General features: G+C 44.3%; 1 protein-coding gene and 1 long non-coding RNA gene across 2 annotated transcripts in view; both read left to right on the top strand.

Annotated features, from left to right (window-relative positions):
* Positions 1–20: 20 nt before the first annotated feature.
* LOC129385348 (uncharacterized) lies at positions 21–6575 on the top strand. The gene is made up of 4 exons (XR_011895548.1): positions 21–107; positions 1127–1309; positions 4772–4951; positions 6402–6575. It is a non-coding gene; the product is annotated as an uncharacterized lncRNA (long non-coding RNA).
* A 7146-nt stretch (positions 6576–13721) lies between these two features.
* Positions 13722–14870, top strand: part of LOC129385349 (uncharacterized) — a 65061-nt gene continuing 63912 nt past the window's right edge. Inside the window, exon 1 of the mRNA XM_072289528.1 lies at positions 13722–13986. Within this exon, the coding sequence (XP_072145629.1) occupies positions 13722–13986 (265 nt within the window). The remainder of the gene's footprint in view (positions 13987–14870) is intronic.

Genomic DNA, 14870 nt, shown 5'->3' with positions numbered 1-14870 from the left:
CCCCTAACAATAGTTTTGCCGCGTCTTATATGTTTCTAAGCGCAGTACATGTAAGATGAAACCCCAGTTATATTATGCTTTATTGGCATGCTTGGTTTGCGTGGAAGGTAAGGTTTAACGCTTCAGTTTTCTTGCGTTAGCCGTCTCGCCTTAATAATTTCCCGACGTATCTTGGCCGCCAGAGCTATTGTTATACAATAAGGAGGAAACCGCTCAATCGCCGATATAGTGTGCCGTGCTTCGTTTGTTTAGTGTGCGACGCTCCATCCCATAACTGATTTTCGGACGCAATATGTTATTAAGTTTACTTACTAAGTTTAACCATGCAGATATTCCAGTGGCTATGACATTCTCGTATTGAAAATGATGTCATCGACCTAATTCCTGAAGGTAACAGCGATCCCATGAGGGCTAAATTCAATAACTCTCATATAGTGCGCTTTAATATAGGTGGAAAAATCCCCATAGCCTCACTTCAAGTCAAAACACATAACTACATTTGCTTCCGTAGTACACTGGTTGCTTCTAGATTATTAGCATCGTCAATAACGAGAGCTCTAACATAACAAGACCTTGTTATGGATGCCTTGCTTTATGTGTAGACTATACTATCTTGTCTTAGCGATGATAATATACTACTTGGACCTCGCAAGCAATATTCACCAGGTTATGATGTAGGTAAATCGCAAGCGCAAGCCAGAGAGTACACAGAGCTTTTCGCTTTATAGTTCTTGTGTAAAGAATGCGCGTGGGTGACTTCTTCCGTTGCAGGGATCAGATAGGGAGTGATCGGCTTTAGACGAAATTAAAGTGCGCTCTTCCGATAAAGTGCAAGGTCTGCACCACGCACAATGTTGCCAAGGTATATCATTGCGTACCATCATGACTTCTACTTTCACAATTTGTACGTGAAAGCATGTACAGTCTGGTTTCACGTGTATATATTGGCACTAAAGCGGGAGGTACTTCCTCTCTGTAAGTGAACTGCGGAGAAATATTGCTGACAATTACAAATGCATCGCTGAATGCACCAGCTGAAAATGAGGCAACCTATCCATTTAGTGGGGCCTTTTTCTACGCACCCTTGGCGAAATGGTTGCTCCTATGCAAGATTACATTATTCCAGCTTCTTGGTGGGACATATTGCCAACATGCTGGAACCGCAAACTTGTTGGTAACTGTACTCAGAAGATACCATCATGGTACTATAGTTACTGGAGTGGGAGATGCAAAGGCTTCCTCTACAGTGGATGCGGCGGCAACACGAACCGATTCCCTACGGAAGGGGAATGCCAAACTGCTTGCACAAGTAAGTAGAATATTATATGTGGCAAACGATTCGTGCCAAGTTCAGAATTTCATCCTTTGAATAGGCGGCGCACCATTTTGTTTTGTTACTTAGAAAAACAAACAAGCAAGAAGGATATAAATGTGTGCCATTATTTTTTGGTTATGTATGGAACCAAGACACAGACATAAAATACCTGCGGAACAAGATTCGAAGCTTTAAGATTAGCTTTTTCTTATTTGTTTAGAAAGCACATCTTCTAGCTTACTAAAACTCTTCAGGTACACTACACTACGCTGTACACCATTAAATAACTCAAGTTATTTCATGTTCTGTTGATGACCCACCATATTCATTTTCGGGCACTCTGACCAGTTCCTTTTGCGAGTCATTCTTGCCTATATCATCATGTGCGAAAGGCACAGTGCTTCCAGTTGGGCAGATGTGTGGCAGAACGAATGTGCGTTCTACACTACAATTACGACCGCGCACACGCGCGAGCGCAGCCTGCAACGCAACATTATGTTTGCTTTCATCTTTGCAAATAAGTGATCTTTTAGCTGATGGCAGAAGAAAATTTGTTGTGAGTAGGGGGGCTGTGTAATTGAGCCTACTAACAAAATTTCTACCCGTATGGGCACGGGAATATTTTCGATCAAAGATGAGGTGGCTTGCAAATGTTTCTTAACAGTACTGAGTCACCGCACTTGTGCTGGCTTTCTGCAGTCAGACTGATCACTGATGACCCTTTGTGGTAACAGCTGCGCTCCGCAGTTGCGGCAGCTGTGTTTGCGTCTTTTGAGCGTTTGTCATGCACATGCTGTTTAAAGTCTAAATAACAAAACTTTCTATTCCTAAGATTTCTTCTTGATTTCTTGCCGACGAAGGAGTGTTAAAAATACTTTTTCTATAACCTACTTGTGGCACCCTTTGCACCCCAACAAAAAAACAATTGTTGAGACATTTTGACAAACATATGATTACAAGATGTTGCAGTTCTTCTGCTTGCTGTGCATCAATTTTTCATATAATCAGTAGGGTACAGGGGATCTAGGGAAAATTTTTGATAATGTCACTAGAAAACTGCATTGCAACATAACGTCACTATAATTTTACAGAGCCGTCACCCGGACTCGATCATTACCTGTAGCTTTACTTGAGGATTTGTCTTTATTGTTTTTATTAGAAACTGACACCAAGGCCCATATATTTCTTGCTTTAACGTATTGAACATACCATCTTTGTAAGAACATGAATCCACACCATCTGTATATTATGATAGCAATTACAAGGACATTACAGGCGGATTATGGCCGTGACTGTCGCCATGATCCATATAACGTCTCAAGACGATAACGCAGTAGCCACGAGCAGCATGTTGTAGGCACGAGTGAGAGTGCGCGAGGGGAGACAGCGATCGCGGTTCGATCACGTGCACGCAACTGAGGAAAGCAGGGGGAAGACGCGCCGTCTTCCGTCGCGCGAAAGGCCCCCGGTTGTGGAGGGAATGTGCTGTACTCCGGCAGCATTTGTGCAATGCGTGGCCGCGCACGCCCTATCTTGAAATCGATCTGCGTGAGGTAGCTGAGTATAGGTGCGACGGCGGCTCACACGTTTCAGCGTGCTTTGTTCTCGCTGCTAAGTTTTCGCTGAAGCATCACACAACAAAAAGCTAACTGCCGCGCTTCCCCACGCCAGTATTTTGATAGCGAGTGTCCGCGGTTATCGAGTGTAATGTGTTCATGTCTGCCTGTGCGCGCTGACATCATGCTAGTTAATTTAGCTAATAAGCTAACCAGTGCAAGATTATGCACCTAATAAACCTACTATCCTCACATCGTATACCTTTCTGCGCATTTGCTATCGCAATCGGTGGTTCAACTTTCGGCCGAAACTAAGAATTTTTTTTTTTCACAAAAGAAAAAGACGCACACCAACAAAATAAAACTTTAACAGGCAAGAAGTTTCGGTTTCCGTACGCAAATCTTGTTTAGAATGGAGCAACAAAGTCGAAGTGCCTGTATAAGTACGTTCTAACACGTGACGCAAGCACCGCGAGTAGGAAGGCTGTTTCTCCGCTTCGATTGAGCGTGTGTCGCTTCGATTGTATCTCTAGGTACTCTGGGTACAGGTGTGACGTCCAGTTTCTTTTCTGGCTAATTACACTACATTTCAACCAGTCCGTACTGTACTCAATCGCTGCTGCGTGCTCTGCCAAAGCATTTGACGCCACTCTATTCTTATCCACGTGGCTCCTGTCAGGTTGGCACAGCCAAAATTGTCCGTCTCCCTGATGTAGACGCTATCAAAATCTGCACTGCGGACCTTGTAAAACAGAGCCAGGAAAGGCTTCTTTTGGCGGATTGTCCGTTCCGCACACGAGTGCTCGCCATAGTTTGCACACAGGAACGCGAGCCACCTCAGCGCCGTGTTGACGGAGCATGCGTGCGGGCGATCAAATAACGCTTATTCCGGGCACACAAGGAATGGTGCAAGCCGAAATATCTCGCCTTTCAAGTGTTCTTTGGTTCGTGCACGGCTTTTTTTTCTTTTGTGAGGTACGTTACATCCCGTCCAGACGGGCTACCGTCCAACTCCAGGTTGCGCGCGCGCACACACACACCCACACACACCATATATATATATATATATATATATATATATATATATATATATTCACCCTTTTTCAACATTCAAGATTTTATGTGTTATATATTGCATATGGCATATAAATACAGAACGCAATCTCAAAGTCGCGAGACTAAGTGGGAGACCTCTTATAAAACCGTACATCAGATTGTAACATTTCGGTGAAGATATATATATGTATAAAGGGCGCGAATTTATATATTCGCGCCCTTTACCTCACTAACCCGTGATATTGTACCACCCCTCCGTCCTTTAATGCACAGTACACAAGTGTCTTTGCACTACACCGCCTATCGAAATGCGGCCCTCGCGGCCGATATTTGATCGTGCGGCATCATGCTTAGCCGCGCGACGCCAAAGCCGAGAAGGCGCCACTGCAGGTGAACCTGTAGCACCCACTGTCGCCGCTACGCTCGGAGAATAAAGGGCGGCGCTCTCGGTCAGCAATGCAAAAAAAAAAAAAAAAAGATATGAGGAAAATAAAATTGGCTGGTGCGTGCCCGTGACCCAAGCACGGCACGCGCTACGCTGGTCCTCTGCTCATGGTTATCGCGCGCTCTGCAACCACAGGATGTGCGAAAAGTGCCCGAGATGGCCAATCTGAAGTTTGCTAAGTATATTTTCTGTCGTATGCAATGTGCAGAGGATAGAGCCTTCGCCATCTCTCTTCTGTTTTCGTTTTTATTTCCGCCGAGAGCCGCTCCAAGAATTGCCGCGTTCATTAGGCAAGTGTACAGTATTGCGATAGATATCGACAAGGCAATATATGAACACCTCATAATTAGCCTACAATTTACTATATAAATTTGTTGTTGGTCATCCTGTCTTTCACAGGCCGCGTTCGACCTAGAGAAGTTTGTAGCTTGAAGCCGAAAGCTGGACTTTGCCATGAATTTCGTCCGTCATGGTATTATGACGTCGAGCACGACCGATGCCGTGGTTTCATATACAGCGGCTGTGATGGGAATTTGAACAGATTTCCAAGCTGTGAGAAGTGTATGAAACGGTGCAGCGGTAAGTCATTGAAATATTCCATGCCTCATTCACCTAACTTGAGTGAAAGTTGAATAATGTCTTAAGAATATAACCATAATTGTACAGAATATATGCAAATTAAGTGACGTGGATGACTCACCTGAAATTGTTTTATTTTGCTCTGTTTGTTTGTTCTAGAGTCATAGCACACGTCGCTTAGAAAGGTGCTCGCTTTGTAAATAATGCGTGCCATCGCATCCGTATTGTCAACTGAGGCATCTGGTATATTCATTAATCAGGGATTAGACAATGACAAACGCCAACACGATATATTAGGGCGAAGAGTGCTGTTCGAGATAAAGGCCTAACGTTCGCCAAACGCACTGATCAAACACACAACTAAACGCTGCTTTATCAAGCCACAAACTTGGAATAATGAATAATGCTGAACTTTTTAAGTGAGTTGTGGATTGCAATTTTTATGATGACTTGGAATGGAAGAAATGGGAAGGAAATGTTCCTAGAAGACTTGCTTAACGAAAACAGGCCCTTGAGGCTTCTTTTAATGCGAGAAGCCACGGAAACTTCATTATACATAATTAAGTTGCTAAAACTAAGAGCCGCAAGTTTGAGTATGCGAAGGAATACGTTTACCTAGGACAATTACTCACAGGGGACCCTGATCATGAGAAGGAAATTTACAGATGAATTAAATCGGGTTGGAGCGCATACGGCTGGCATTATCAGACCCTGAGTGGAAGTTTACCGTTATCATTAAAAAGAAACGTGCACAATCAATGCTTTCTACCAGTGTTAATATATAGGGCAGTGACTTGGAGACTGACAAAGAAGCCCGAAAACAAGTTAAGGACCGCACAAAAAGCAATGGAACGAAGAAAGATAGGCTTAACCTTAAGAAACAGGAATAGAGCGGTGTGGATCAGAAAGCAAACGGGCATAGCCGATATTCTAATAGACATTAAGAGAAGAGAATGCATCTGGGCAGGTCACGTAATGCGTAGGTTCGATAACCGATGGACCGTTAGGATTACAGAATGGGTGCCAAGAGAAGGGAAACGCAGTCGAGGACGGCAAAAGACTAGGTGGGGTTATGAAATGAGGAAATTCTCAGGCGCAAGTTGTAATCGGTTGGCGCAGCACAGGGGTAATTGGAGATCCGAAGGAGAGGCCTTCGTCCCGCAGTGGACTTGGAATGCGTTGATGGTGATCAGATCACCTTCAAACGACAATGGTGGCATACTTACTCTTCAAACGTTATGCGTGTTTCCTTGTAGCTTCACGCCTTCTTTGAATGTGACAGTCTGGGTAGCTGCAACCCTAATATTTTCTAGAAACCTAAGGTTATTTTGCATGTTATACTACATATCTACAGAAATTCTGGGTTTGACATTGGCGTACTTGCGATAAATAAGGGTGCATGTCCATCAATATGGCAAACGGTTACTCGTATTTTGCTGCTCCTTTCTAGGCAACAACAACTCAACGGAGATATGTCGCAGACGTACAGAAGCATTTCACAAGAGATACAACTTGGGGCTTCAAGCAAACGCCAACACTTCATTGGGAAGATTGGAAAGAATATTTCTCGGATAAAGCAATTAATTAGGCAATAAACTTCAAAAGGCATTTCTATGACCACCAAGGGCAATGTTACCGAATTATTGTTTGAAACACCTTATTCGCTGTACATAAGATACACACCTATATTCACAGACACAGATGAGGCGACAGAAAATAATTCGCAAAATAACCACCATAATTGATGCGATCTTCTACGTTCTTTGCAGCGTCCAGTATTTGCCCCCTTTCTACAAAACGATACGCTAAGTTTTGTTTGCGCAAAAAAACGTTTTGATGTACGCATCTGCAATGATGCAAACGACATTTGTTAAACTATGAAATAAGCAGGCAAATACAGGGTCATGTGCTGGACATTTGATCCATGACAGCCACCCATCCGGTAAGATGTTGCGAAATCCCTTCCACACGCATCTTTACGCTTCAATGACGAGCCGAAATTAGGGCTCACAGTGCGCAGCACTACTTTTGGCCAGGAGCTGGCACTGCCAGTTACGGTCATTTCTGCAGCTTTCGGTCTGCCGCTATAAGAGACATTTTTTGGCAGATCAGGAAGATTTCGCCTATTGAAGTCGTACCTCACACCTTCACGTATGAATCCAGAGTTATGGACTACATTTAGCGTAATTAAATAAACAATGACTTTTTAAGAACATGACCATATAACACAAACTGACAAAGAATATTGCAGAGTCCAACTTATTGAAATATACACGACGCGACGTTTTCGAAGAAAAAGAGGAAATATGCGATGCTACTACATCGGAAAAATTGAAAATGTCAGTATTGATGTTGCATGAAGTATATAACTTGACGCAAATGGTTATGTTTGTTTAGGCATGTGGTATACACACACAGCCGCATGTGACAACACAGGTCACAAATGTACTGCGATGCTCTGTTTATGTTTATGTATTACAGCGCACACAACTATGCTCAAATGCAAACGTCTGGTAATGCGGCCGGACACTGTGGGACGTTGGCGCAGCAGTGACATAAAAGTGGCGGAGATGTTTCTTGCTGGCAGAGGCAGTATTTGCGAAGGGTTGTAGAGAGAGACACCAAAACACATTTCAGTGTCTGCAGCCATTGTGTCAGAGTGGCACAGACTCTGTGGCACATACCCATAGGCATAAAACAGCGATCTGTGAAGTATTAAACAAAACTTAAGAAAATTGAAAAAGCCATTCGTCATCATGCGCTATTTGATTAGATTGTTAGCGAGAAGCACGGTGATGCATCATGAAATTTCAAATGTTACCACGACATTCCACGCAATGTGTGCATTAGATAAACCTAGGAGATGGCATTGCACGGGCATCTTTTACGCCATGAGTGACCAATTATTTGGGCTGAACATAAGTGCGCCTGCTTGCATGAATTTAAGTGTTAGCATGCAATGACAGTATAGCGTGGTTTTCTGGAGCTTCGATGAAGCCTGCGTATAACGATGCCACACATTATAAAAGCGTTGGCTCAGCGAAAACAGGAACCACTAGCGTACAACTTTCTCGGGATATGAAGGGAGAGCTGCGGGCGCGTGGCTGTGGCACATGTGTTACCGCGCCAGGTATTCCGGCAACGTTTGACAGTGCTTTTGGTCGCTCGGAACAGACGCTGAATCGACGGAGCTTCCACGTGCGACGGCTTCGCTTTGCCCCGATGCGGAAGGGAAAACCCACAAAATAAGTAAATTTTACACTCAGTGGTGTGTTCTGTATTACTTTACTGCTGCTAATAAGGTGTTTAAATCCTTTGTTCTGTGGATTAAAACGCCAGAATCTCTTCAGAAGCGCTCTCATTGTAGCTTTCCCTTCATTGCCACAGAACGTTGTCTGCGAGTATAGCAAGATCAGCAGCCACGCAATGACCCGGCCGTATTGGCCAAAAATGAGTTGCTCTAAAATTGACTAAAAGCATTGTTGCGTACGATCGAACGCATTTGCTGCATTGTACATGAATAGTAACGTTTCGATAAAACGTTGTGCATTCTGCGTGTAGAGACTCAAGCAACGCATATAAGTTATTTTACGTGCAACCGCGGTCAAAAGACTCTTCATGTTCTTCTTCGATTTCTGGACCGTTGTGTATTTTGATTCTGCCTTATCGTACGTTAATGGTTAGCACAGAATTTCAAGAACAACCTTTTGCAACTAGCTTCAGCTTTTTTTAATGCTGCCTTTGCAGTCAGATATCTTCAGATATCTGAAAATGTACTTGCAGGCCATTTTTAGGAGAAGGTGTGGTTTGGAACAATCTCTGTTTGTCATTTGTCTTTTGTCGAGACACTGACTCATAACCAACACGGGGGATCGGATAAAGATCCGGTGGTTTCATGTGTGCTAATAATAGATTAAAAAAAAAATAAAGTCTGCGTAGCAGAGCGTCAGTTAAAGAAGGATAAACCTAGAAATACACTAATAAAATCTAGAAATGAACTAGTAAAAAAACTAATGCTCAGCATCTTGAGATACAATAATGTGACACCAAGAAATGAAAACACTGGGAATGCGGGAGACGGAAATTCAAGACAATGAGCGAAACGAGAACAAGGTGAAAGCAGGAGCCAACGTTTCAACAAGCTATAGGCAACAACACTTAGTTTCATTTCTTGGCGTATCCCCCTTTTTTTTCCCTTTCCTTTCCTCCTTTGTTTTCAGCCGGCGTGCCAGACGCCGTTGACACGCCGGCTAACACGCGTGCGTTGACAGACCGGGGGGGGTAGGGGAGGGCCCTGGCCTTGGCCTTGTGCACAGCATTCCTTTACTCTCCATTCGACACGCTAACACACCTTCCCTCGTTGCCGCACCCTCTCGCCTTACACCCTGTCCCCATTAGAAGAACGCCACCTATATGTACTGTGGCGAGGAAACCATACGTCGCCTTGAAGAAGACAAGTCCACTTGTCGAGACGTTCGCTCCTGCTTTCACCTTGTTCTCGTTTTGCTCATCATCAAGAAATGAAATAACAGAAATGAGCGATAATGTTAGAAATTCAGCAGAGTATTCGTTTTGTGTTGCTTATCAAATTGTAATTTGCGAGAAAGACATCCCTTGGCTCAATTCCAGTGAAGACATCCCAAAAGAGAGAACGGTTGGCGAGGTTACCGACAGCACAATTTGTCGAAATGATACTTCTAAGAGTACATTTGTGTATTGAAATTGTCTGGCCCTGTACAATAAAATGCGTAATAGATTCAGGCACATTCTCAAAATAACAAGGGCACACGGGTTGACTGGAACTTCAAAAGCAAAAATTAAACGGCGGAACACGGCCTCTAATTTTCGTAAAGAGAACTTGAAATTGTCTTGACGGACACCAATTATTATTCCACGGGAAAGAAGAAAGATAATACGCAGCCGAATTGCTTTATGGGCTGACATTACCTACCATATATTATTAGTATATTATCCTTGATCTAGTCATTAATGTCTCTCATCTAGTCATTTCTGAAGCTTTCCTAAATAAGTTTGTAACAGCTGGTTAGTGTGTGTATACTATTTGAGAATGTAAAAAAAGGTGATTTCGCCCGCATAAGCGTCTACAGCGCGGTCCACTGTTAAAGGGAACACCGGAGTGGGCGGTGTCTGCTCGGTGCCACCGCCGGCTGGCGGCTGCGACAAGTTTCGCGCAGGCGCTGTGACCGCTGTAGGCGGTGCTCTTTCTTCGTCTGCTACCGCCTCCTGCCATTCTCCGGATCGTCGCGAAGCAAGCAGCTGGCGTAGTTTCTATTTCAGAACTGATGCTAAGCAGCGCGAATAAAGCAGGGACACGAGGAAACAAATACCGCAGACAAGCGCTTGTCAGTGGTATTTGTTTTCCCGTGCCCGTGTTTTATTCGCGCTGTTTAACCTCAGTTCTAGATATGAACCAACTAGCGCTCATCAAGCCCTTTCTATTTCAAAGCGGTGACTTCTGTTCCAGATCGAACGAAAGTGACTTCACTGATCTACAGTCAGATAAATATCGCCTTACGCACCAGCAGGAAGGGCACTGCCGTCGTCTTTTCTTGGCCTTCTCGTCTAATAAATAATTGTAACCAGGCTTATGACGATGATGAATAAACGTATTTTAATATTTCTGCACCAGTTTCAGTGTGAAAAAATGATTTTTTTTGAAAGTCAGCCAACTTCTGAACAAGACAGTCTTAAATAGCTTGCAATAGGAATAATAATAATAGTAATAGTAATAATAATGAAATAATTAAAAGAATTTGTTCAAACTCGGGAACACAGTAATAAACATTCGACTTTAGAGTATCTTTCATCTACATATAATAATTGTAGCGAGCCCCGTTTGACAAGATTAAAGAGAAAACATTTAGCAGGCATGCCATGAAACACTATTCCCTAATTGTCCTTCCTCTTTTCTCCTCAAAACCAGTATTCGCGGCCGTCCCTCATAGGCTTCGGTATCGCCTGTAAATTAAGTCGTAGCCGAACAAGGCGCTACGTGGCTTCTCTAGGGCCATCCGCTTCAGGATGATCGGTTCATCTTTACTAACTCGTTTTTTATTCGTGGGAAGTTAAGGGAGCAGACCTTCGATATGCCTTATCTTACGTCAGATGCAACGTTTGGGCCTAATCTCAGCGGTGTTTTGTTTTGAGACTGGTCCATGAGATGAAGGGATGCGAGCAGCTCCTGATTTCACTGCAATAGAATGGTGGCGCATTCTGTTAGCACAGCCACAAAACACAGTGAAATGTCGCGGTGAGAGATGGCGCCACGTTTCGTTCCAGAAAAACCGGTATTTTCTCACCATCACGCCGCTAACATTGCGTGAGATAGGCGTTGCTTCACGCAGCATACTCCATCATGGATTCCACGCTTATGCATAAATGGTCAGGCGCATCCCATTTATTATACTTTTATTTCAGTATTCAAATACGCATTCTATACGCGTGAGGTTCTCGTGGCTAAGCTTCACATTAGGATTCAGTGAGGTGTGTGACAACCTTACATATAGAACAAGGGCTGCATCCGCGGCAAATAATTCTGCGGAGCACGGTGTATTTCACTTCGAGAGGCAGTGACGACTCTCTAGGACCTTCCAAATAAGCAACAATCGGTCGAACCGGGCTAATGGCTCAAACTATGCAGACCCGTCCCACACGCCAATACACATTTCATTGTCACATCTATATCAACCTACGTGTGATTATTTTCACTGTTCCCACGGCGTCCACAGGCCGCAGCTTCTACAGTAAGCTACTTTGGTTCATTAAAAAAATAGGCCTATTTTTTGTAAAACCAAGCGCGCGTAGTACGTATCTTAAATCTTTCAAGTAGCTTGGTTTAGTATGCTTCCCCATTCTACCACAAAGGGTTATGGATGAGGCCCCGCATTCGGTGCTCAAACTTCATTTAAATAATTTTCTTCGAAGCGTAGATGCAAAGCGCCGAGAAAAATGTTGGGCCTATTGCCTAAACTAGTTTAGGCCCTTGTTCGTATAAAATTTGGAGCAGTAGAAACGAGCAAAACATTGAAGGTATTGTAACCTATAACACATACAGTCATTGTGTATATAGGTGAAAATAGTTCTAAACTCACATGAAACATACAGTACACTATTCTCGCACAATGCCATCTAGCGCAAATATTGAAAACAAAGAAATTGATGTGCATAAAAACGGTAAATGCAGAACAGAAACAAATGATTCAGGTATATGCCCACTGTCGGTTTTTGCAATGTTAGTTAGATCCTTCAATATTCATAGAATAATATCGTTTAATGGTGTATACGAGGTTCTCCATATTTAGCAACCAAATTCCACATCTTCGCTCCGTTGTGCTAAAAAAAGCATTGCCTGTAGGCATTCTTTGTTGTTGGTAAATTAAAGTTGACGGTAGTGTTTCTAGTGTTCCTGTGTGGGAATAAGAATAGGGCAATCGGAAGTCTGTGATTGTGTCGAACAATGTTGATAACTGTGATAAATATTTTCATTTCACACACAAGCAATGAAGGGTAGGTTATCTGAGGTAAGTTATAAGTGAAGTGATCTGAACACGTGCACAAATCGTGTATAGACGTTCTTGAACGTCATTAGGCGCATAGCTCTTTTACGAAGGCGAATAACAGGGTCTAAATATGCTTTAAAGTCGACGTCGGTGATTCGCAGCAGTCGGTCCAGTGGTATTGACGAAAGTAAAAATACATAATTAAAAAAAAGAAAGGCCCAAGCATGTACTTGTTCTAAGCAATGCAAAGCAAGCCGATGCAACCTTAGAACAAGTGTTCGTTATACATGTGGCTTTCAATTCAAGTGACAGACAAGTGTAACATCTAGGTACTCAATAAAATCGACCTGTTCGTCTTCATAAGCGCTAAAATGATGTGTAATCGAGGCTGCGTAGAAGAATTTGTACCGAGATCTAAAAATAAGGTACTTTGTTTTGGTGCTGTTTATATTAATTTGTTTCTCAGGAACAACAAAACGATGCTTGATAGCACCAGTTCTACAGCCCCATTTATGTCGCAGATTGATTACGCGCGATAATATAGTACCATATAATTTGCAATAGTACCTTCTTTTCGGTTGTTAGGCAGACAGGCAGATCAATATTATAAACCTATAATTAAACAGCACTCAAAAGTGATCCCTGAGGAACCCCTCTTTGTAATGGTAAATGTGAAGAAACAATGTTACCTAAAGCTTCGGTTATCTAGATAAGCAGAAACTAAGTCCGAAGTGGATCTAGTAAAGCCATGTTATTCTAGATTTTGTAATAAATTGAATATCTTAAGGTGTCGAATGCTTTCAAGTCCAAAAACAAAGCTTGAGTCCCTCTTTGTGTGCAGAAAGTAAATGCCGCAATACAGCCTCAGCTCGCAGCCTTTTTCAGTTCCTTGTTTCCTCGCTCGCTTTCTTTCATATGAAGAAAATAGGCTATATAATGCAGTTAGCCCGTAAATCGAAAGAATCATGATGATGATGACAAGATGTATTTATTGAGGGATGGCACGAAGGCCTATAATGGGGAATAGGAAGAGGAGGGGGAGGCGTGTTCAGAGCCGTCCTAGGAGCTGCGCGTCCTTGACGAAAGCCAAGAGCGAGTCCAGAATGTCCCTGTCGGAATCCATCGAGCCAGTTGCCGGTCTAATGCGCTCCTGGTAGGACGACACTCGCACCGCCCTCAGGTGGTGGTCCCGCTGCTGAGCGTGTCGCTGGCACTCCCAAAACAGATGGGCTGCGGATGGCCGCGTGGCCATGTCACAGTCAGGGCACCTGTGTGGCACCTGGGGTGCTTCTTGGTCCGAGGAGGCTGTGGCAGGGCCTGGTTCCTGCGAAGGAAGGTATTTGGGAGACGGAGACGGAGGGTGTCTTTCCCGGCGTGGCCGGTACTACCGCCACCGCTCCAGCACATCCGGTGTGAGGACGGTCTATGCAGAAGCACCGGCCCCGACCTGGGAAGACCCGCGGAAAATGGGTCTGGGTCTGAGGGCACACTCGAACGGAGTTCCTTCTTGCGTCGGTTAGGTGCTGCTCTCACAGCTCTGTCTAAGTCATATGGGGCTCCATTTGCCGTGCTGTTTGTGCTGGTCGTGACAGTTTCTGAAGGATCCCGGGAGACAACACGGTTGGAAAGAAGAGCGCGCGCCGCCTCGTGGGCTCTTTCATTTCCCTCCATGCCCTGGGGACCAGCGATCCAATTAAGAGTTGCAGTGACACTGTGGGCCTCCTCACGCCTGAGGTCCTGCTTGACTATGAGTGCTTCCAATGATACTGTGTGGCGCCACCTGCAGGCATGCAGCGCATATATATCGGTGTATATATCGATGTGTTTTGTTTGCATGGTGCTTGAAACTCTGTCTAATGCCCCCCAGACTATTGCGCGGAGTTCGAGTTCCGTCGTCTTGTCGGCATCAGCAGTTGTAGAGGTAGAATGTGTCGCACGAGAATCCACTACGTGGTAGGTGACTGCTCCCTCACCGGTGCGTGGGTCTAAAGCTGCGAAAGTGTACACTTGTTCATGTGTTGGTGGTGCGTCCGCCAATTTCTGCGCATGACGCGCAGTGAATGTTGCCCGGCGGTGCGCGTGTGGGGCGCCCATGTTTCGGGGCGCTGCCATAGTGTCGACGACAGCAATGTCAACCCATGGTGAAATGTCGGATGGCAGCTGTGGCAAAGTTGATATATCCTTTCCCATGTAGGCCAGTAGAGTCCTACTATGTCTGGTACGCTTCAGGCGTTCCTCATGCCCTGCCTTCGATGATTCAATGGTTGCATGGAGGGTAGGCGACTTCGCATAGTGATGTAGCACCTCGACACGTGTGTGTTTCGGAAGCCCTGTGATAACGCGGAGAGCTGATCGGTGGAGTACCTCTAGCTGTGTCCAGTGCCGAGCAAGCCGGTCAT

This window comes from Dermacentor andersoni, chromosome 7 (assembly GCF_023375885.2).
Source record: "Dermacentor andersoni chromosome 7, qqDerAnde1_hic_scaffold, whole genome shotgun sequence".
Taxonomy (NCBI): Eukaryota; Metazoa; Arthropoda; class Arachnida; order Ixodida; family Ixodidae; genus Dermacentor; species Dermacentor andersoni.
The sequence above is the reverse complement of the archived record's forward strand: the minus strand, read 5'-3'. Positions and strand labels throughout refer to the sequence as shown.